Source organism: Scyliorhinus canicula, chromosome 2, assembly GCF_902713615.1.
Source record: "Scyliorhinus canicula chromosome 2, sScyCan1.1, whole genome shotgun sequence".
In the NCBI taxonomy this organism is placed as follows: Eukaryota; Metazoa; Chordata; class Chondrichthyes; order Carcharhiniformes; family Scyliorhinidae; genus Scyliorhinus; species Scyliorhinus canicula.
Window position 1 is genome coordinate 263,662,467 of NC_052147.1, and position 21,359 is coordinate 263,683,825.

The following is a 21,359-nucleotide window of genomic DNA, read 5'->3' on the forward strand; positions in this document are numbered from 1 at the left end:
CTCCTTCGATCTGCCCTTGGTATACAAGGACTGTGTCCAACAGTTAATTGAAGCTACAGAAGTGTGCCCTGCCTCTGCTGTAATTGACTGATTTAAACTGAATTTTGGGTGATTTAAAGTCATTTTTAATTCCTTCTTGGGACGCGAGCATCACTGGCAAAGCCAGCATTTATGGCCTGGAATTATTGCAGTCCATGTGGTGTATGCACACCCATTGGCCAGCATTCCTCCCCAACCCCTCCCCCACTCCACCACCACCGTGGCTTCACCAAAGTAAATGGCAGTTTGCGCGGCTCGTCCTCTCGCTGTCGAGGAATCCGTGATGGGGGCAGATTTTGGTTGGACCGTAAGGTCCGACCAGAGGGAAGGGCCCGTGAATGAAGCCCATCGTGTGTTTTTTCCATATATACACATGTGCAGGCATCAAATTATTACATTGTAATAACACAGTCAATAAGACTGATCAGGCAGGCGACTATTTCTCGCTGGTTGCCTGCACACTTCCGGGACATTCTTATTCTCGACCTTAGATGTATTTTCAGGTTCTCCAGTAGATGTCTCTACCCCTGGAAGGCGCTACAGTCTATTTTTCCGAGGGAAGGCTAGTAGTAGCAATTACCTCTGGTGCAATCTCTGCTTCTGTCAGATGGAATGGATATCATTACCTCCTGAGATAATTCTAACATTGGCACACTAGTGTGCGTTGATCTGCATGGCGCCTCCGCAAGAATTAATCTGTTGCTTGGAGCATGTAGGATATTGGGCCAGCCTGAGATGGTCTCACCAGTGGTGGAGCTGCACGCTTACACTTGTTCTCCTTGTTGAAATGAGCATTTCCTTGAGTTATTTTCTCGGCTCAAGACCTGTGACTGTTGGCTCTACTGTCAGATGACAAGAGTAAATCAAAGGTAGTCCTCAACTTCCTTTTCATTAATAGCAAAGCTATTGTGTAGTTGCATGTGTTGTATTCCAGTACGCTGCTAAAAACCTGTTCACACGGCAATGAGGTGAACCTTGGTCCTTGGAAATTTTCAGCGCATGCTTCATAGACTGGACAAACCTTTCTGCCAAACCATTTGTGGGTGGGAGGTAAGGTGCTGACTTTATATGTTGAACTCCACACATGTCGAAGTAGTCTTTGAAGGCATGGGCTCTAAACTGTGGCCCATTATCGCTCATGATCTGCTCTGGTTTTCCGAATCTTGCAAAGATCTCGTCGAGTTTCTTAATGGTTTGTTCTGCAGTAGTTGGCTACAGCAGGACCACCTCAGGACACTTTGTGGGTGCGTCTACAATGAACATGAATATGTGCCCTTTGAATGGACAAGCAAAGTCAATGTGCAGATGTTGCCACGGCATTTTAGGCAACTCCCCAGGTGCCATGGGGACAATAGTGGTGTATTGCTTACTTGCGCACTTGCATGGCACAGTCCTGATTTTTCTTCTATTTGGGCATCAATTTCTGGCACCACATGTAGCTTTGTGCAAGTTCCTTCATTCGAATTATACCTGGGTGTCCTTTGTGTAAGTGTTACCGTACCCTTGTTACAAATTTGGAGGAATAATTACTCTCATCCCTCACAACAGATATCCGCCCTGTGCTGCTAATTCGAGTCGCCTGGAAATGTATGGTTTTAATTCAGATTGTTTTACTGCTATCCTTCCTTTCAATACCATTACCAGCACATTTCCCATCACAGGACTGTCAGTGTGCTTCAGGGATCGGTGCTGGTTCCACTGTTATTTGTTACATATATTAATGATTTGGATGAGAATGTAGGAGGCATGGTTAGTAGGTTTGCAGATGACACCAAGATTGGTGGCATAGTGGATAGTGAAGAAGGTTATACAAGGTTACAACAGGATCTTGACCAATTGGGCCAGTGGGACGATGAATGGCAGATGGAGTTTAATTTTGATAAATGTGAGGTAATGCATTTTGGTAGATCAAATCAGGGCAGGATCTACTCAGTTCATGGTAGGGAGTTGGGGAGAATTACAGAACAAAGAGATCTAGTGGTAGATGTTCATAGCTCCCTGAAGGTGGAATCGCAGGTGGACAGGGTGGTGAAAAAGGCATTCAGCATGCTTGGTTTTATTGGTCAGAATGCTGAATACAGGAGTTGGGATATCTTGTTGAAGTTGTAAAAGACATTGGTCAGACCACACATTGAATACTGTGCTCAGTTCTGGTCACCCTGTTATAGATAGGGTATTGTTAAACTAGAAAGAGTGCAGAAGAGATTTACGAGGATGCTGCCAGAACTTAATGGTCTGAGTTATAAGGAGAGACTGGATAGGCTGGAACTTTTTTCCCTGGAGTGTAGGAGGTTTATAGAGGTCTACAAAATTATGAGGGGCATAGATAAGTTAGATAGTCAACATCTTTTCCCAAAGGTAGAGGAGTCTTGGACCAGAGAGCATAGGTTTACGGTGAGAGAGGAGAGATACAAAAGAGACCAGAGGGGACATTTCTTCACACAGAGGGTGGTGAGCATTTGCAGCTCGTTCCAAATGCTCACCACCCTCTGTGTGAATAAATGTCCCCTCTGGTCTCTTTTGTATTAGAGGTGGGTGCAATTTGTTCCTTTAAAAAACAGTTAGACAGTTACATGGGCAGGGAGGGTATAGAGGGATATGGGCCAAATGCGGACAAGTGGGTTTAGCTTAGTGATAGAAACTGGGCGGTATGGACAAGCTGGGCCGAACAATCAGCCTGTGAATGGCCCGTTTTTGCACGGCGATGACACGCCTGTTGCTGGGTAGACCTCTTTTGGACGGCAGCCAGTTAATGGACCTTCATGTTTGCTCCAGCTGAGAAATCTCCTTAGCCACGAGCTCAATTGAAACAGCAATCTTGAGTGCAGTCTTCAGATTTTCTTCCATTAATAATTTAAATGGCCTCATTATTCAAACCACACACCAAATGATCTGTAATTGCGCCATCTAATGAGTCACCAAGTCGCAGTAGAAATCAAAATCTTTCTGCAATAATTAACAGCTTTGGTGCATTATGGTCTTCCTTATGTGACCTATCCCTGGGTCTCTCAGTCTGAACCAAGCTTCTTAATACATTGAAAGTGTTGCTTCCAATTGTACTTAGGAGTGCAGAGACCTTAATATCTTCTGAAATATTATTGGCTAGGATACAATAACAAAATCTTTGAGTATGACTTGCAGTTCTCAGTCTTCATCAAATTCGACCATCGCGCCAAAGTTCCCTGCCATTTTTAACAGCATCAGAATGCTCTCCCAACTTCCCGTAAATTAATGGTCCAGTTAAATAAAGTTGAATCACCCATTTGTAACAGCTTTAACTTGCAGCACAAGCTGTGAGAATCGCTGGCTCTACCTCTGACTTTGACAGAACAGCACAGGCTGTTTTGAATTCTTGTCCCCAAAACCTTACCAGTTCCGATACCAGGTGTGCTTTCTGACCTTCTGTTAATCTGCTTGATCGATTGATCTGTTGGAGCAGCTCAACTCTTCGACATTGACAGTTAGTGTCAGACCACCTAAGTTCAGCTTTTTCTCTTCCTTTGGAAAGGAATTTTTTTTCTGATCCATTCCTCGTCGCCAGTTTTCTTTTTGCAAACTGTTGTATCTTTAGGCTAACAGAAATAGTTTGCCGGTGCATGCGGGTTGAACGCAACAATAATAGAGGTTTATTAAAGAGGTCTTCACTGTACAAAGGCTGGTACTAGACTAAGGGCAAAAGCCTCCAAAGTGGCCGATGAAGTCACGCATGTCATGTGACTCTGTTCTTAAAGAGACATTGCACACAACTACAATGACCCACATGTGTAACAAAATTAGCAGGAAAACACAACTGGGTGAATTTGTAATTGACTGATGGTCACTGCAGGTTCAGGTGATCAATGCTCGGTTCATGTGACCACGAGTGCACGTTAGCCTGAGCTTCTAGAAGCATTGTGACCACATCTAAACTGGTTTAATCTGCCCTTCTGACCTGGAGGCACACCACCCGTCTTGTGAGTGGGTCAGCTTCAGGCAAACAGATTACTGAATTGTATAAAAGGCCATGGATATTTAAGCATAAAGTGGTTATGACCACACCTCACATTTACAATTCCATTTGATTGTGTGCTATTTCATTAAATTCCATTCAAATTACACTGAGATAGATTGGAAAAAATGCAGAAACTCCAGGTCATTCAGTGTTGTGGAATTGAGCAATACAGAGCTGAAAGGCCCCAGGCTTGATCACCAGGCTTAGTGTGTTATTTCATCAGAGCCAAGGTAGCTTCATTACTCCTGGGCTAGAGGCACCATCAACCTTCCTCGATGAACCCTCAGAAATAGCATAAAAGGTCTGAACATAGATTAGGTCTGGATCAGATTTGGTTGGGAAGTCCTCCATAATTGGGATAGCTTGCTGGCATTTATTGTTTAGCCTCAAGGAAGCGAAATGGATGATTGGCGGTACGGTAGCACAGTGATTAGCACTGTTGCCTCACAGCACCAGGGACCCAAGTTTGATTCCCGGCTTGGGTCACTGTCTGTGCAGAGTCTGCACATTCTCCCCGTGTCTGCGTGGGGTTCCTCCGGGTGCTCCGGTTTCCTCCCACAAGTCCTGAAAGATCTGCTGTTAGGTGAATTGGACATTCCGCATTCTCCCTCTGTGTACCCAAACAGGCACAGCAACACCATGTTGCATCCAGGGGATTTTCACAGTAACTTTATTGCAGTGTTAATGTGAGCCTACTTGTGACAATAAAGATTATTATTTTTATTATAATTGGGCAAAGTGTCAAATGTCTTCTGCTGCCTGTTGAACAATGAACCTGGCATGAGTCAACACATTCAGGAGATGAGAAAACAATGCTATCGGGTACCAGCTTGGGGCAGAGAAAATAATTTGAAATTACATTCTAGGAAAAAGACTGAAATGTAGGTGGGGGGGGGAGCATGGAGAAGGTGAAAAAACAGCCTCCAGTTGCCAAAGTAATCTCAATTTATCTTTAAGACATGGAAGGCAATTTTATATTGACGTCTCTGGTGGAAAGCACATGGGATTAGGTAGGATCAGGTAGCACACTGATTTTACAACTGGTCCAATATTACTTGTTGACTTCAATGCGGAGTGGATGTAAAACCAATATTGCACCCAATCTTCTCAGTTTCCAACTGGCAAGATTGATTAAAGTTGTGCCTGGGATTAATTATCTTACCATCTGAGTGACACAGAAGCAATGCTTGAAGTTATGGAAGGGAATGTTGTTATAATGTCGATACACCTCGAACAGGAACTGCTGCAGGACCTCCATTTCAATGTTGAATTTGCTCATAAAGTCCAAGTCCATGTACATCAGTTGAAGGAGCACCATAATTTCTGCATCTTCCCATTGCCTGGTATGAAAAGGAATAATGATGTTATCACCATATCATCATCGATACTTATAAAAGGAAACACTTTGGGTGCATTTGTACTCAGCTACCAACCTGAGACTTGTGAACTCAAGTTCAGGATCCAGCCCAGTTGAAACATTTACAGGTCTGGAGACACATACATGTGGGCGGAGCTGTAAATGTTTAGAAAATGGTAAAGGGAGAATCTTGAAACAGTTAAGTAATTTGGGGCGGCAGGGTGGCACAGTGGCTAGCACTGCTGCCTCACAGCACCCAGGGACCGGGTGAAGCCTACACGTGACAATAAGCGATTTTCACTTTCACTTTCAATTCCAGTTCTGGGTGACTGTGTGGAGTTTGCACGTTCTCCCAGTGTCTGAGTGGGTTTCCTCCGGGTGCTCCGGTTTCCTCCCACAGTCCAAAGATGTGCAGGTTAGGTGGATTGGCCATGATAAAAAAAATTGCCCCTTCGTGTCCAGGGTTGTGCAGGTTAGGTGGGGTTATGGGGATAGGGCAAGGAGTGGTCCTAGATGGGGTATTCTTTCAGAGGGTGGGTGCAGACTCGATGGGCTGAACAGCCTCCTGTGCACTGTATAAATTCTATGATGTTCTGTGGGTTAAGAAGCGTCCAGGGGGTCTATTGAACCTCAAAGAAGCAGCAATTCTGTGATACTTCAAAAAGGAAGACGAGGACTGGGAGATTGGAAATGAAAGATAAGAGAAGGATCAAATTTCACACAAGCTCCATATGCATCCCTGATTAAACTTTGTCCGTGGATCACAATGTAACGACAGGCATTACTGCCCTGCCAGTAATATCACTGCTCATTTCTCTGCCCTCATTCTGCAGGAGAAAAATGCGCCCAGCCCAGCATTAAGATTCACTTTGAACATGTATTAGCAATTACTGGCATTGTCTAGCATTATTGTGAGTTACTCTCAACAGCATCTGCTTTCCTATGCTCTCGATGTTCAGGCCTTATAAATATGAAGGAAAAGGCTTTGATCACTTTGCAATTATGACAGTTCAACATCGAAAGCTGGTGCTACCGAGGATGTATTTTCCTTTCAGAATCCATGTTCATTGTGGCCATTGCCTAGGAACAGTCATCCGAATGATAATAAGACCTAACTGCTTTCATCCAATTTGATGACTTTAAAAAAGGCATAATTAACTGTATTAGAGCTAAATGGTAAACAAAGTCATGAGAATAAACAGCCAACCTAGCTGATTTATGTATTTGCAGTCTCACTAGAAATTAATTATGCATCACCACGGTCTTTACTAGACACAAGTACAAAAATATTTTTTCCACTAACTTTGTAAATTATTCCCTATCCATTTAAATCATAGAATCAGGAGGCAGGCTCTTTCAATGGGCTATGCAATTGGTTCATGTGGTGGCATTGAGGCAGTTCCGAGGAGGTTCACCAGATTGATTCCAGGGATGAAAGGGTTGACGTATGAGGAGAGATTTAACAGTTTGGCTTATACCTGCTGGAGTTCGTTCGTATGGGGGGGTAAAAATGCTAGGATCCCAAAGAAGGTCCTACAAAAAACAAAATCCGGGGGGGGCTAGCCCTCCCAAATCTACAATTCTACCACTGGGCGGCAACAGCCGAGCGAGTAAGGGGATGGATCCAGGAGCCAGAAGCCGAGTGGGTGCGTGCGGAGGAGGCCTCCTGCATGGGGACCTCCCTCTGGGCCCTCGCCACGGCAGCACTCCCATCCCCACCCAAAAAACACAGCCCAGTGGTGACAGCCACCCTCCAATCCTGGAACCAACTGCGGCAGCAATTTGGCCTGAACAAAATGTCGGCCAAGGCTCCCATCTGCAACAACCATAGGTTCACACCAGCACTGACTGACGCCACCTTCAAAAGGTGGAGGCAGGACGGGGGGACACTGACAGTCAGGGACCTAAACACGGACGACAGGATCGCAACGCTGGACGAACTGACAGAGAAATTTTGGCTAGCTGGGGGGGAACGAGCTACGGTACCTGCAGCTCAAAAACTTCCTACGAAAGGAGACACAACCGCCACGACAGACACTACTGGAAGACCTACTGGACGCAAGTATCCTAGAGAAAGGGAACTGTAGCGACATGTATGACCGACTGGTAGAAAGGGACGACACCGTACTGGACGCAACAAGAAGGAAGTGGGAGGACGACCACGCCCACATGTTCTAGTCTTGCCCCAGACTTGTGGAGTACTGGACAGCCTTCTTCGAGGCTATGTCCAAAGTGGTGGGGGTGAGGGTGGAGCCATGCCCGATAGTGGCGGTCTTCGGGGTTTCAGACCAGCCAGATCTATTCCTGGGGAGGAGGGCGGACGCCCTTGCCTTTGCCTCCCTGATCGCCCGCCGTAGAATCCTGTTTGGCTGGCGGTCAGCAGCACCGCCCAGAGCTGCAGAGTGGCTGTCTGACCTCTCGGGATCTCTCCAAATGGAGAAAATCAAATTCGCCATCTTAGGGTCGGACGACAGCTTCCACAGAACGTGGGAGCCATTCATGCAACTGTTCCGGGACCTTTTTGTGGCCAACGTACAAGAGGAAGAATAGTCGGGTGGCCAAGAATCAGGGGAAAATGGACGGGAATCGGGGGAAGGTAGCCGCGGGGGGGGGGGGGGGGGGGGGGGGGGGGCTACGGGTTCGTTACGGGGGTTTGATGGCTAGCTAAGGCCCAAAACCAAACTGTAAATAAATGCCAATAAACATGTGCCTCGGCCATATTGGGGAATGTAAAATATGTATGCCGGCTAAAGGGGGGAGGCCACAGTTATTATTACGAAGATGCTTACCTGTAAATATATATGTTAATTTTTGAGTGTTCTTTTTTTTTCCTCTCTCTCTAACAATTTGTAATTTGTTCAATATAAAACATGAAAACTGAATAAAAAACATTTATAAAAAAAAAATACCTGCTGGAGTTTACAAGGATGAGAGGGGATCTGATCAAGGTAAATAAAATACAAAAATATATTGATTAAGTAAACCAAGACCAAATAGAACATAGAACATAGAACAGTGCAGCACAGGCCCTCGATGTTGTGCCGAGCATTGTCCGAAACCCAAGTAAAGCTATCCCACTACCTGTCATTCTGGTGTGCTCCATGTGCCTATTCATGTTCCCCCTTGTGGGACAATCTAGAACGAGAGGTCACAGATATAGGCTGAGAGGCAGTAGAATTAAAACTGAGGTGAGAAGGAACTACTTCTCTCAGAGGGTGGTGAATTTGTGGACCTCACTATCGCCTAGCGCGGTGGAGTCATTAAATGGTTTCAAGAAGGAGATAGAAATATATATGATTTTAAAAACAGGTTTGAGGGATATGGGGAACAGGTAGGGAGGTGAATTTGAGACCAGGGAGAGACCAGCCATGATCTGATTGAATGGTGGAGCAGACTCGATGGGCCGTATTACCTACTTCTGCTACTAATTCCGATGTTCCTATCCAATCCCCTCTTCTTTTCTCATTGTTCTGTCTCCCTCACAAAGATCAATGCTTTCCTTTGTTTATCAATAAGAACATAAGAACTAGGAGCAGGAGTCGGCCATCTGGCCCTTTGAGCCTGTTCCGCCATTCAATTATATCTTTTGTGGACTCAGCTCCACTTTCCTGCCCAAACACCATAACCCTTTATTCCTTTATTCTTAAAAAAACTATCCATCATTACCTTGAAAACATTTAATGAAGGAGCCTCGACTACTTCAGGGAGCCTCCACTGCTCTACTGGGCAGGTTCTCCATAGATTCACAACCCTTTAGGTGAAGAAGTTCCTCCTAAACTCAGTCCAAAATCTACTTCCCCTTATTTTGAGGCTATGCCCCCTAGTTCTGCTTTCACCTGCCAGTGGAAACAACCTCCCCACATCTATCATATCTATTCCCTTCATAATTTTATATGTTTCTATAAGATCCCCCCTCATCCTTCTAAATTCCAACAAGTACAGTCCCAGTCTACTCAACCTCTCCTCGTAATCCAACCCCCTCAACTCTGGGATTAGTCGAGTGAATCTCCTCTGCACACCCTCCAGCACCAGTATGTCATTTCTCAGGTAAGGAGACGGAAACTGAACATAATACTCCAGGTGTGGCCTCACTAACACCTTATACAATTAGCAGCATAACCTCCCTAGTCTTAAACTCCATCCCCTAGCAATGAAGGATAAAACTCCATTTGCCTTCTTAATCAACTGTTGCACCTGTAAACCAACTTTTTGCAACTCATGCACTAGCACACTCAGGTCCCTCTGCACAACAGCTGTTTTCATATTTTATCATTTAAATAATAATAATCCCTTTTGCTGTTATTCCTACCAAAATGGATAACCTCACATTTGTCAACATTGTATTCCATCTGCCAGACCCTAGCCCATTCAGTTAAACTATCCAAATCCCTCTGCCCTTTTTGCTTTACCACTCATCTTAGTGTCGTCTGCAAACTTGGACATATTGCACTTGGTCCCCAACTCCAAATCATTTATATAAATTGTAAACAATTGGGGCCCAGAACTGATCCCCGAGGGACACCACTAGCTACTGATTGCCAAGCAGAGAAACACCCATTAATCCCCACTCTTTGCTTTCTATTAATTAACCAATCCACTATCCATGCTTCTACTTTACCCTTAACTCCTTCCATCATTATCTTTTTTATTTTAAATTTAGAGTACCCAATTCATTTCTTCCAATTAAGCGGCAATTTAGCGTGGCCAATCCACCTAGCTTGCACATTTTTGGGTTGTGGAGGCGAAACCCACGCAAACACGGGGAGAATGCGCAAACTCCACACGGACAGTGACCCAGAGCCGGGATTGAACCTGGGACCTCGGCGCCGTGAGGCAACAGGGCTAACCCACTGTGCCACCATGCTGCCCCTCTTGCATAATTATCTTATGCAGCAACCTTTTGTGTGGAACCTTGTCAAAAACTTTCTGGAAATCCAGATATTCATTGGCTAAGAATCTCAGAGAAAGAGTCATATGTGTGAACAATACTGCAGTACAATAATGGCTAAGATTGGTTCTCTTGAGGAACGTTTCTGTTCATAAGTTGTATTGTGCTAATGAACATAAGAATCATGAAAAAGGGTACATTTGACTAATTTGTTTCAGGACAATCATGAAGAATAAAACAGGGATGAACAATAAGGAGTAACTTTAGTTCATGATTTTAACAAAGGCAATGGTGGGTTTGGATGAAGGGAGGTGGAACAGTTTTGGCCTATACTCACTGGAGTTTAGAAGAATGAGAGGAGATCTAATTGAGGTGTTTAAGTTACCCCCAGCCCTTGCCGAAGCCCCCACCCGGCCAGCGACACAGCTCTCCCCACCCCCCCCCCCCCCCCCGCCCGACTGTGGCGACGCTGGACACAGTCCGCAGCCGCCATGCAGGGTTCATGAAAACTGAGAGCACAAGAGAACTGCGCCGTCATGAACTCGGCCCTTCGGGGTCGGAGCATCGGGTGAGGGCCTTCAGTTAACGTCCTGAGGCCGTCCCAATGGTGTGCGGCATACTCCCCAATGACACCGTTTTGGAGGGGGTGGAGCATCCAAAAACAGGCGGCGCCCCCGATTCGGTCGCAAAAAGGGATTCTCTGCCCAATCACCAATTACGAAATTGGCATTGGCAAGCGAAGAATTCCGCCCATGATGTAGATATTAACTGCACAGTTTCTAACTATTGGTCATATGTCACTGCAGCTTGAGGAGAGGGCAAAGAGCATAGTGGGCGCATGACTCGCAGCTGACTACCTCAACAGAGTCAGTGATTTACTGATCCTGGAGTAACAGTGCATGAGTGGCCACTGGTCAGCAAAGAGGCTGAGACTAGAGTGTGTCATCTGACTGAGGTGGACCTACATTATAATCTGTTCTGCACCATCAGTACAGAGAAGAGCACCACAATGAGGTTTCAATATCTGTAGGGGGGATCGATATCTAAGGAATTGGTTATTTTCGATTAGACTACTCTATTTGGAGTTACTGAAGCCTTTTATCATCACCAATCCAGTTTCACAAATTTCAGCCCTGGTAACAATAGCAGAGGCAGTTGAAGTTTGCCCAAACTGGCAACTTTTCCCATGGCGTAGAGCATTATTGTGAACATATAGCTTATTTTTTTCAAGTTAAAGTATCCAATTCTTTTTTCCAATTGAGGGGCAATTTAGCGTGGCCAATCTGCCTACTCTTCACATCTTTGAGTTGTGGGGGTGAGACCCACGCAGACACGGGGAGAATGTGTAAACTCCTCACGGACAATGATCTGGAGCCAGGATCGAACCTGGACCCTCGACGCTGTTAGACAGCAGTGCTATCCACTGCGCCACCGTGCCACCCAAAACATGTAGCTGATTAATGGCACCATTACTTTACTATATGCACTGGACAAACCCGCTGAAACATCCAGGGCTCACTTCTGTAAGCGATTATAGGAAGACCAGTTGCAATTTTGGGAGACGAGTGACAACATGTCCTAAGACCCCATCCAATTTAATAACAGCGATTGTTTACCAGTAATTGGTTGTCTCTGATTTGCAATGGTGCTCTTCAATTTTAGGAGCCCATATTCACCATGGGAACATTGGTAAATTCTCTTTCAACTAATGTTAAAGCTAGCAATATTTGCACATCAATAGGAGATTTCACTAAAAATAAAAAAGGCATTATTTAACCAAGCATATTCAAATACACACTTCAAATATCTCCGGAACTTCTAAGGCCCACATAATTTTCAAATTAAAGTGGCAGGTGTAAGGATTTGCTCTTTTGATATTGTAATATTAAAATCAGCACACATTGGGATAATGTACCTATGTTCCTGTGTGCTCAGAGCACACTTAACTAACATCTTTGATTCAAATCAGGTGCTGACTAAAACATAGCAATAACATTGCGAGGAAGTTTGGAAAATAAGTGTAGTTGTTTTTGTATTTTGTTATTTTCATGGATAGTCTATAATTAAATTAAATCAGCTAAAATGCAAACAGCAAACACCGACTGACATGGTGAAGAGGGGACTATCTATGGATGTTGCCAATGCTCATAAGAACAGAAGAACATAAGAACTAGGAGCAGGAGTAGGCTATCTGACCCTTCGAGCCTGCTCCGCCATTTAATGAGATCATGGCTGATCTTTTGTGGACTCAGCTCCACTTTCCAGCCCGAACACCATAACCCTTTATTCCTTTATTCTTCAAAAAATTATCTATCATTATCTTAAAAACATTTAATAATGGAACCTCAACTGAATCACTGGCCAGGGAATTCCATAGATTCACAATACTTTGGGTGAAGAAGTTCCTCCTAAGCTCAGTCCTAAATCCATTTCCCCTTATTTTGAGGCTTTGCCCCCTAGTTCTGCTTTCACCCGGCACTGGAAACAACCTGCCCGCATCTATCCTATCTATTCCCTTCATAATTTTATATGTTTCTATACAATCCCTCCTGCATCCTTCTAAATTCCAACGAGTACAGTCCCAGTCTACTCAACCTCTCCTCATAATCCAACCCCCTCAACTCTGAGATTAACCTAGTGAATCTCCTCTGCACACCCTCCAGTGCACGTACATCCTTTCTCAGGTAAGGAGACCAAAACTGAACACAATACTGAAGGTGTGGCCTCACTAACTGTAGCCATCTAAGATGACCACCTGCAAAGAACCATGGGAATTATGGCCAATCCAGGACTCACACATATATACAGCCTATGTGTATCTAAAACACAGGTACCCAGACCTGATCGAAACCCCCGCTCGTTTGCATTTTAATGGCCCATTTACCCAGGCCAATAGAACTCCAGTCAAGCAACCGGTACAGCCACAGACTGATCGGCACCACTCCCCTTACTCAGAAAGCACAACTGCCAAGGTCAATGACCGCTATGGATCCGCCCAGCCACCAAGGCACCCGGCCCTGTATTGGCCGAAATCGACAGTGATCAGGGCCCTATCGAACTACTGTGTCCAAGATTACGGACCGGCCCAAAGAGCGCAAAATCCCAGAGGGATAAAATGAAGCACAGCCATGTGTCCTGTCTCTTCTGGATCCAGCCTGTGCCAGCCCAATTGCAGCAGGAACAGCCAGCTAAGTTCAAGACCAACGATCGCTACCTAGCGGATAAGCCCAGCAGAGACAGAGCCACTTTATTCGAACTAGCCAAGCAAAATCCAGATAAAGGCCTTATCCATTTGCACAGTGCTTGTCGCCCTGAAGTTAAGTGTAGGTTATTGTAGCTGATAGGGGTAGTTTAACTCGTCGTATATATTGTGTTTGCATGTTGAGATAACTCTTGTGTATGTAAATAAACCATTTTTTGAACTAATTAACTGGTTGTGTGGTCATTTGATCGATATGAGGGAAGGCTTGTGGTTCACTAAGATAAATAGAAATACCCACAGTATTGGCAACACTGTTGGGACCGAAACAGAGCAACATAAACCTTATACAGTTGCAGCATAACCTTCCGAGTTTTAAACTCCATCCCTCCAGCAATTAATGACAAAACTCCATTTGCTTTCTTAATCACCTGTTGCACCTGTAAACCAACTTTTTGCGAATCATGCTCTAGGACACCCAGGTCCCTATGCACAGCAGCATGTTTTAATATTTTATCATTTAAATAATAATCCCTTTTGCTGTTATTTTGCTGTCCTACCAAAATGGATAACCTCACTTTTGTCAACATTGCAGTTCATCTGCCAGACCCTAGACCATTCACTTAAACTATCCAAAACCCTCTGCAGACCTAAAGTATCCTCTGAACCTTTTGCTTTACCACTCATCTTAGTGTCGTCTGCAAACCTGGACACATTGCCCTTGGTCCCCAACTCCAAATGATCTATGTAACTTGTGAACAATTATGGGCCCAACACTGATCCCTGAGTGACACCACTAGCTACTGATTGCCAACCAGAGAAACACCCATTAATCCCCACTCTTTGCTTTCTATTAATTAACCAATCCTCTATCCATGCTACTACTTTACCCTTAACACCTTGCATCATTATCTTATGCAGCAACCTTTTGTGCAGCACCTTGTCAAAAGCTTTCTGGAAATCCAGATATACCACATCTATTGGCTCCCCGTTGTCTACCGCTCTGGTAATGTCCTCAAAATATTCCACTAAATTAGTTAGGCACGACCTGCCCTTTATGAAACCATGCTGCATCTGTCCAATGGGACAATTTCCATCCAGATCCTCGCTTTTTCTTCCTTGATGATAGATTCCAGCATCTTCCCTACTACCGAAGTTAAGCTCACTGGCCTATAATTACCCACTTTCTGCCAACTTCCTTTTTTAAACAGTGGTGTCATGTTTGCTCATTTCCAATCTGCCAGGACCACTCCAGAGTCTAGTGAATTTTGGTAAATTATCACAAGTGTATTTGCAATTTCCCTAGCCATCTCTTTTAGCACTCTGCGATGCATTCCATCAGGGCCAAGAGACTTGTCTACCTTTAGCGCCATTTGCTTGCCCATCACTGCCTCCTTAGTGATAACAATCATCTCAAGGGCCTCACCAGTCATAGCCTCATTTCCATCATGTTATTTGTGTCTTCCGCTGTGAAGACCGACCCAAAAAAAACTGTTCAGTTCCTCAGCCATTTCCTCATCTCCCATTATTAAATCTCCCTTCTCATCCTCTAAAGGACCAATATTTACCTTAGCCACTCTTTTTTGTTTTATATATTTGTAGAAACTTTTACTATCTGTTTTTATACTCTGAGTAAGTTTACTCTCATAATCTATTTCTCTCTTCTTTATAGCTTTTTTGGTAGCTTTCTGTTGCCCCCTAAAGATTGATCAGTCCTCTAGTTTCCCACTAACCTTTGCCACTTTGTATGCTTTCTCCTTCAATTTTAGACTCTCCCTTATTTCCTTAGATATCCACGGTCGATTTTCCATCTTTCTACCATCCTTCCTTTTTGTTGGTATAAACCTTTGCTGAGCCCTGTGAAAAATCGCTTGGAAGGTTCTCTAATGTTCCTCAACTGTTTCACCATAAAGTCTTTGCTCCCAGTCTACCTGAGCCAACTCTTCTCTCATCCCATTGTAATCTCCTTTGTTTAAGCACAAAACACGAGTGTTTGATTTTACCTTCTCACCCTCCATCTGTATTTTAAATTCCACCATATTGTGATCGCTTCTTCTGGGAGGATCCCTAACTATAAGATCATTAATCAATCCAGTCTCATTACACAGGACCAGATCTTGGATCGCTTGTTCCCTCGTAGGTTCCATTACATACTGTTCTTGGAAACTATTGTGGATATATTCTATAAACTCTTCCTCAAGACTGCCTTGACCGACCTGATTAAACCAATCGACATGTAGATTAAAATCCCCCATGATAACTGCTGTACCATTTCTACATGCATCAGTTATTTCTTTGTTCATTTCCCGCCCCACCATAATGTTACTATTTGGTGGCCTATAGAATACTCCTATCGGTGACTTTTGCACCTTACTATTCCTGATTTCCACCCAAATGGGTTTAACCTTATCCTCCATATCACCGATGTCATCCCTCACTACTACCCAGATATCATCCTTAAATAACAGAGCTACACCACCTCTCTCACCATCCACTCTGTCCTTCCGAATAGGTTGATAGACTTGGAAGCACAGTGAGCTAAACATCTGGCTTGTAATGCAGAACAGGACCAGCAGCGCAGGTTCAATTCCCATACCAGCCTCCCTGAACAGGCACCGGAATGTGGCGACTTGGGGCTTTTCACAGTAACTTAATTGAAGCTTACTTGTGACAATAAGTGATTAATTAATTAATATTTAACTCCCAGTGGCGATCATCCTTTAAACATATTTCAGTAATGGCCACTAAATCATAGTCACTCACGATGATTTGCGCCATCGACTCATTTACCTTATTCCAAATACTAGGAGCATTCAGGTGAAGTACCTTGGGCGGGATTCTCCCCTACCCGGCGGGGCGGGGGGTCGACGTAGCGGAGTGGCGCCAACCACTCCGGCGTTGGGCCTCCCCAAAGGTGCGGAATTCTCCGCACGTTTAGGGGCCAAGCCCTCACATTGAGGGGCTAGGCCCGCGCCGGAGTGGTTGGCACCACGCCGACTGGCACTAAAACCGGCACAACGGCCTTTGACGCCCGCCGCCCGGCGCCGGGGCTGGCCGAAAGGCCTTCGCCGGTTCGCGCATGCGCCGGTGCGTCAGCTGCCGCTGACGTCACCACCGATGCATGCGCACTGGGGGATTCTCTTCCGCCTCCGCCATGGTGGGGGCCGTGGCGGCGGCGGAAGAAAAAGAGTGCCCCCACGGCACAAGCCCGCCCGCCGATCAGTGGGCCCCGATCGCGGGCCAGGCCACCGTGGGGGCACCCCCCGGGGTCCAATCGCCCCGTCCCCCCCCCCAGGACCCCGCTCGCGCCGCCGATCCCGCCACCACCAGAGGTGGTTCAAACCACCGCGGCGGGATTGGCCTCTCAGCGGCGGGACTTCGGCCCATCGCGGGCCAGAGAATCGCCGCAGAGGGCTCGCCGACCGGGTGGCGGAGAATTTCTGCCACGGCGGGGGTGGGATTTTCGCCGGCCCCGGGCGATTCTCCGACCCTGCGGGGTGTCAGAGAATTTCACCCCTTATGTTGGCTTTTATACTTCCGTTTTGAATTTTAACACCTCTATCAGTAATCTCTCCTTTTATTTTTCCTTTTAACTGTTCTCCTAATATTCCTTATTGTTTCTTCATGTAATAACCTGCTGCTTTGCTTTCCATTTATGTTTTTACTTCCCGTTTTATTCCTTTTAGTATTACTGGGCCTATTCACTGAGCTCCCCTCAGTCACTGTCCTCTGTATTGTGGCCCTTTTTGATTTTTGACTATGGCTTCTCTGCCTTACACTTTCCCCCTTACAGCCTTTTGTTTCTGTCCTCGTTTTACTTCCCTCCAACTTCCTGCATCGGTTCCCATCCCCCTGCCACATTAGGTTAAACCCTCTGTGGTAAACCACTGTATTGCATTGTGTTGTGTTGTACATGTCTGGGCTTATCCCGGCTGGCTCTGCCTTTGGTTCCTCCCCTCGGGCTCATGTATAAAGGTGGCTAGTCTCCGCCTCCGCCCCAGTTCGGGACCAGAGGCAGGAGGCTAGCTGTTTAGTGTATTAAAGCCTCAGTTACGTTCATCACCCGTCGTGTGTTTATTGATCGCATATCAATTTAATACACTAAACTTTTAAGATGAACTCATCACTCAAGCCGGATCGCCTGGAGTTGGACCCACAGGCAGCCGATGCCACAGAAACTTTTGAGCACTGGCTAAGCTGCTTCGAAGTGTAACTCGCATCCTTCACCAAAGACTTCACAGAATTCCAGAAGAAGCAGATCCTCCACGCACAGCTGAGCCCGAGTCTTTCTTCTCATCAGGGATGCCCCCTAGTATGGAGAGGCAATAATACTGCTGAAGGGACAATACGTGAAGTCCATTAAAGAGGTGTATGCTAGGCACCTCCTCGCCACGAGACGGCAACGTCCGGGGCAATCACTTGCAGAATTCCTGCGTGCTTTGTGTGTACTCTGCCGGAACTCTGATTGCCGGACGATATCGGCTACCCAGCATGCGGAGCTGCTGATCAGGGACGCTTATGTCACGGGCATGAAATCAAATTATATCCACCAGCGATTACTAGAAGGGGGTACACTCGGCCTCCCAGTGTCCAACTCTCCAACTCGCTGGAGGTGGCCTCCCAGAACATGGAGGCCTATACCTCTGACCGCACCTCACACTCGTGGACCTCATGGGCGCAGCCATCATGGGTGCGACGCAAGCCTGTGCCGCGCAGCGGCCCGTTAATGCTGGAGCGGAGGCCCAAGGTGCTACTTATGCGGCTAAGGGAGCCACCTCAGACAACACTGCCCTGCACAGAACACAACTTGCAATAACTGTGGGAAGAAGGGCCACTTTGCAAAAGCCTGCCAGGCCCAATCTCCCCCTAAAACTTCTGGGCCCAGCAGTACTGCATGCTGCCTGTTGGGGCCATCCCCAGCTGCCGCGCCACCTGCCATGTGTGACCCGTGGGCGCCGCCATCTTCGCTGCCATCTTCAATTTTGGCAGCCACGTGTGACCCATGGGGGCCGCCATCTTTGGCGCATCCTCCAACCGCCACGGGTGACCCATGGAGGCCACCATCTTGGCCGCCATCGCCGCTGCCACGCGCAACCCGTGGGGGCCGCCATCTTGGTCACCATCTCTGATACCTCCCGCCACGTGTGACTCATGGGGGTCGCCATCTTGGGACCACCCCGCTGCCTCCCGGGAGCCTGGCTCACCCGACCATATGCTGGCCGCCGCTACCTCCGACCGGCCTACCAACCGCCTTCCGAAGCTTGCCTCCATCATGCTTGACCAGTCCCGGCCGCACCACCGTGCGAATGACCGTCCGGATCAACAGCGACGAGACGGCCTGTCTTTTCGACTCCGGGAGCACAGACAGCTTCATTCACCCAGATACAGTAAGGCGTTGCTCCCTCCCAATCTTACCCACGACCCAGAAAATCTCCCTGGCTTCCGGATCCAATTCAGTAGAGGTCCGGGGATACTGTGTCGCAACCCTTACTTATATAGATAGAATTTACAGTGCAGAAGGAGGCCATTCGGCCCATCGAGTCTGCACCGGCTCCTGGAAAGAGCACCCTACCCAAGGTTAACACCTCCACCCTATCCCCATAACCCAGTAACCCCACCCAACACTAAGGGCAATTTTGGACACTAAGGGCAATTTATGATGGTCAATCCACCTAACCTGCACATCTTTGGACTGTGGGAGGAAACCGGAGCACCCGGAGGAAACCCACGCACCCACGGGGAGGATGTGCAGACTCCGCACAGACAGTGACCCAAGCCGAAATCGAACCTGGGACCCTGGGACCCTGGAGCTGTGAAGCAATTGTGCTATCCACAATGCTACCGTGCTGCCCTTACTGTACAAGGCGTAGAGTTCAAACTCTACATCCTTCCCCACGTCTGCGCTGCCCTATTACTGGGGCTCGACTTCCAGTGCCACCTCCAAAGCCTTACTTTAAAGTTCGGTTTTCGCCTGCCCCCCTCACCGTCCCTTAAGGTCCCTTAAGGTCGACCCACCCTCGCTCTTGGCAAACCTCACCCCGGACTGGAAGCCCGTCGCTAGTAGGAGCAGATGATACAGTGCCCGGGATAGGGCCTTTATCAGGTCGGAGGTCCAGCGACTCCTGCAGGAGGGGATCATTGAGGCTGGTGCCAGCCCCTGGAGAGCCCAGGTGGTGGTCGTGAAGACTTGGGAGAAGCACCGGTTGGTCATCGATTACAGTCAGACCATCAACCGGTACACGCAGTTCAATGCGTACCCCCTCACCCGCATATCTGGCATGTTTAGTGTATTAAAGCCTCAGTTACGTTCATCACTTGTCGTGTGTTTATCGATGGCATATCACCCTCCCCAATATCACTAGCCAACACCCCCCCAGGATATTGGTTCCAGTCCTGCCCAGGTGCAGACCGTCTGGTTTGTGCTGGTCCTACCTCCCCTAGAACTGGTTCCAATGCCCCAGGAATTTGAATCTCTCTCTCTTGCACCATCTCTCGAGCCACGCATTCATCCTATCTATCCTGAGTGTCTATGGATGTTGCCAATTCTCATGTCTGCCATTCTTCTCCAGTGATGAGGATGCCAAGGGCTGGCAAAGTGTTGAGGACCTGCCCACCTTGGATGTAAGGTGGAGAAAAACATCTGACTTCGGAGGGGACAGTATTAGCTGAGATTTCTCATCTAGCGTCGCTCAACACCATGATAAGCCCATTCATTGGCAGGACGCCATAATCTCCCTGTCTTGGAGGAGTCAGCCATATCACCGAGGATGAGAGGTTGAGAGGAACATCGCTCTGTCCTCAATGCAAGTCAGTATCGTCCTCCTGCAGCCTCAGCGGGTATCCTGCATCATAGTGATCGGCTGCGCTCTTCAGCCAATAGCTTGAGCACCCAGCCCATGGATTTTGCAACCATCATGAGGATCTCCCGCAGGCACCACACTAGTGAGCTGATGTCAGACCCCATGTTGGGAGAGCTCTTTACTCCCTAGTCCTGGTTGGCCCCATACCGAGATGCTATGAAGGCGTCCCAACCTTTCATCCTATGCAGGGCCTGAACATTGCCCAAGGTCCTTCCTCCTCCTCCGCATTTTGACCCTCGCAGCCCTCCTTGATCTGCTCCTCATATGGGGAGATGTGGAAATCCTCCATCTCCTCCTGGTCCAGCTGCTCTCCTCGCTGCAGTCCCAGGTTGAGCAGAGTGCAGCAGACCACTATGATGTGGGAGACCCTCTGAGGGTTGTATTGGAGGGCTCACCAGAACGGTACAGGCACCAGAACCACATCTTCAGCAGTCCAATAGCCTGCTCAGCCAATGTGGGCATTGACGCATTTGTCTCGTTATAGTGAGGCTCACTGGGGATTTGTGGCCTCCGCACTGGCGTCATCAATCACCTCCTGAGTGGGTACTCTTTGGCCCCGAGGAGTCTTCCTTCCTGTCGCAACTCTCCCTCAAAGATGACTAGGATCTGCAAGCATTTCAAAATGTAACTACCGTGGATGCTCCCTGGGAAGTGAGCACACACCTGCATGATACACATCATGTCATCACAGACTAGCTGGACATTGAGCGAGTCGTATCCCTTGCCATTCATGAATAGTGCGCAATTCCACCATGACAGCCGCTCACTAATGACATGCCAATGTATTAAAATGAGGTTCCCAGGCTCCCGTGGTGTTTTTCACATTACTCCGCCGGCGAGGGGGGTTGAAATTCAGAAATCACTGGCGAGATTCCCCGCTTCTACGGTTACCGGTAAAAATATTTTGTGGGTAACTCATGAAAAAACTGTAGCCTAATTTTATACACTTAGAAAATGCTTAAATATTTGAATTTTGTTTAATTTCTCTGAACCCAAAAGTTTAAAATGAAAAAATAGTTCCTTAG

General features: G+C 46.9%; 1 protein-coding gene across 4 annotated transcripts in view; it reads right to left on the reverse strand.

Annotated features, from left to right (window-relative positions):
- LOC119962123 (high affinity cGMP-specific 3',5'-cyclic phosphodiesterase 9A) overlaps positions 1 to 21,359 on the reverse strand; it is a 162,784-nt gene that overhangs the window by 38,688 nt on the left and 102,737 nt on the right. For all 4 annotated transcript variants that reach the window (XM_038790029.1, XM_038790030.1, XM_038790031.1 and 1 more), the window contains one exon: positions 5,193 to 5,370. In XM_038790029.1, the coding sequence (XP_038645957.1) occupies positions 5,193 to 5,370 (178 nt within the window). The remainder of the gene's footprint in view (positions 1 to 5,192; positions 5,371 to 21,359) is intronic.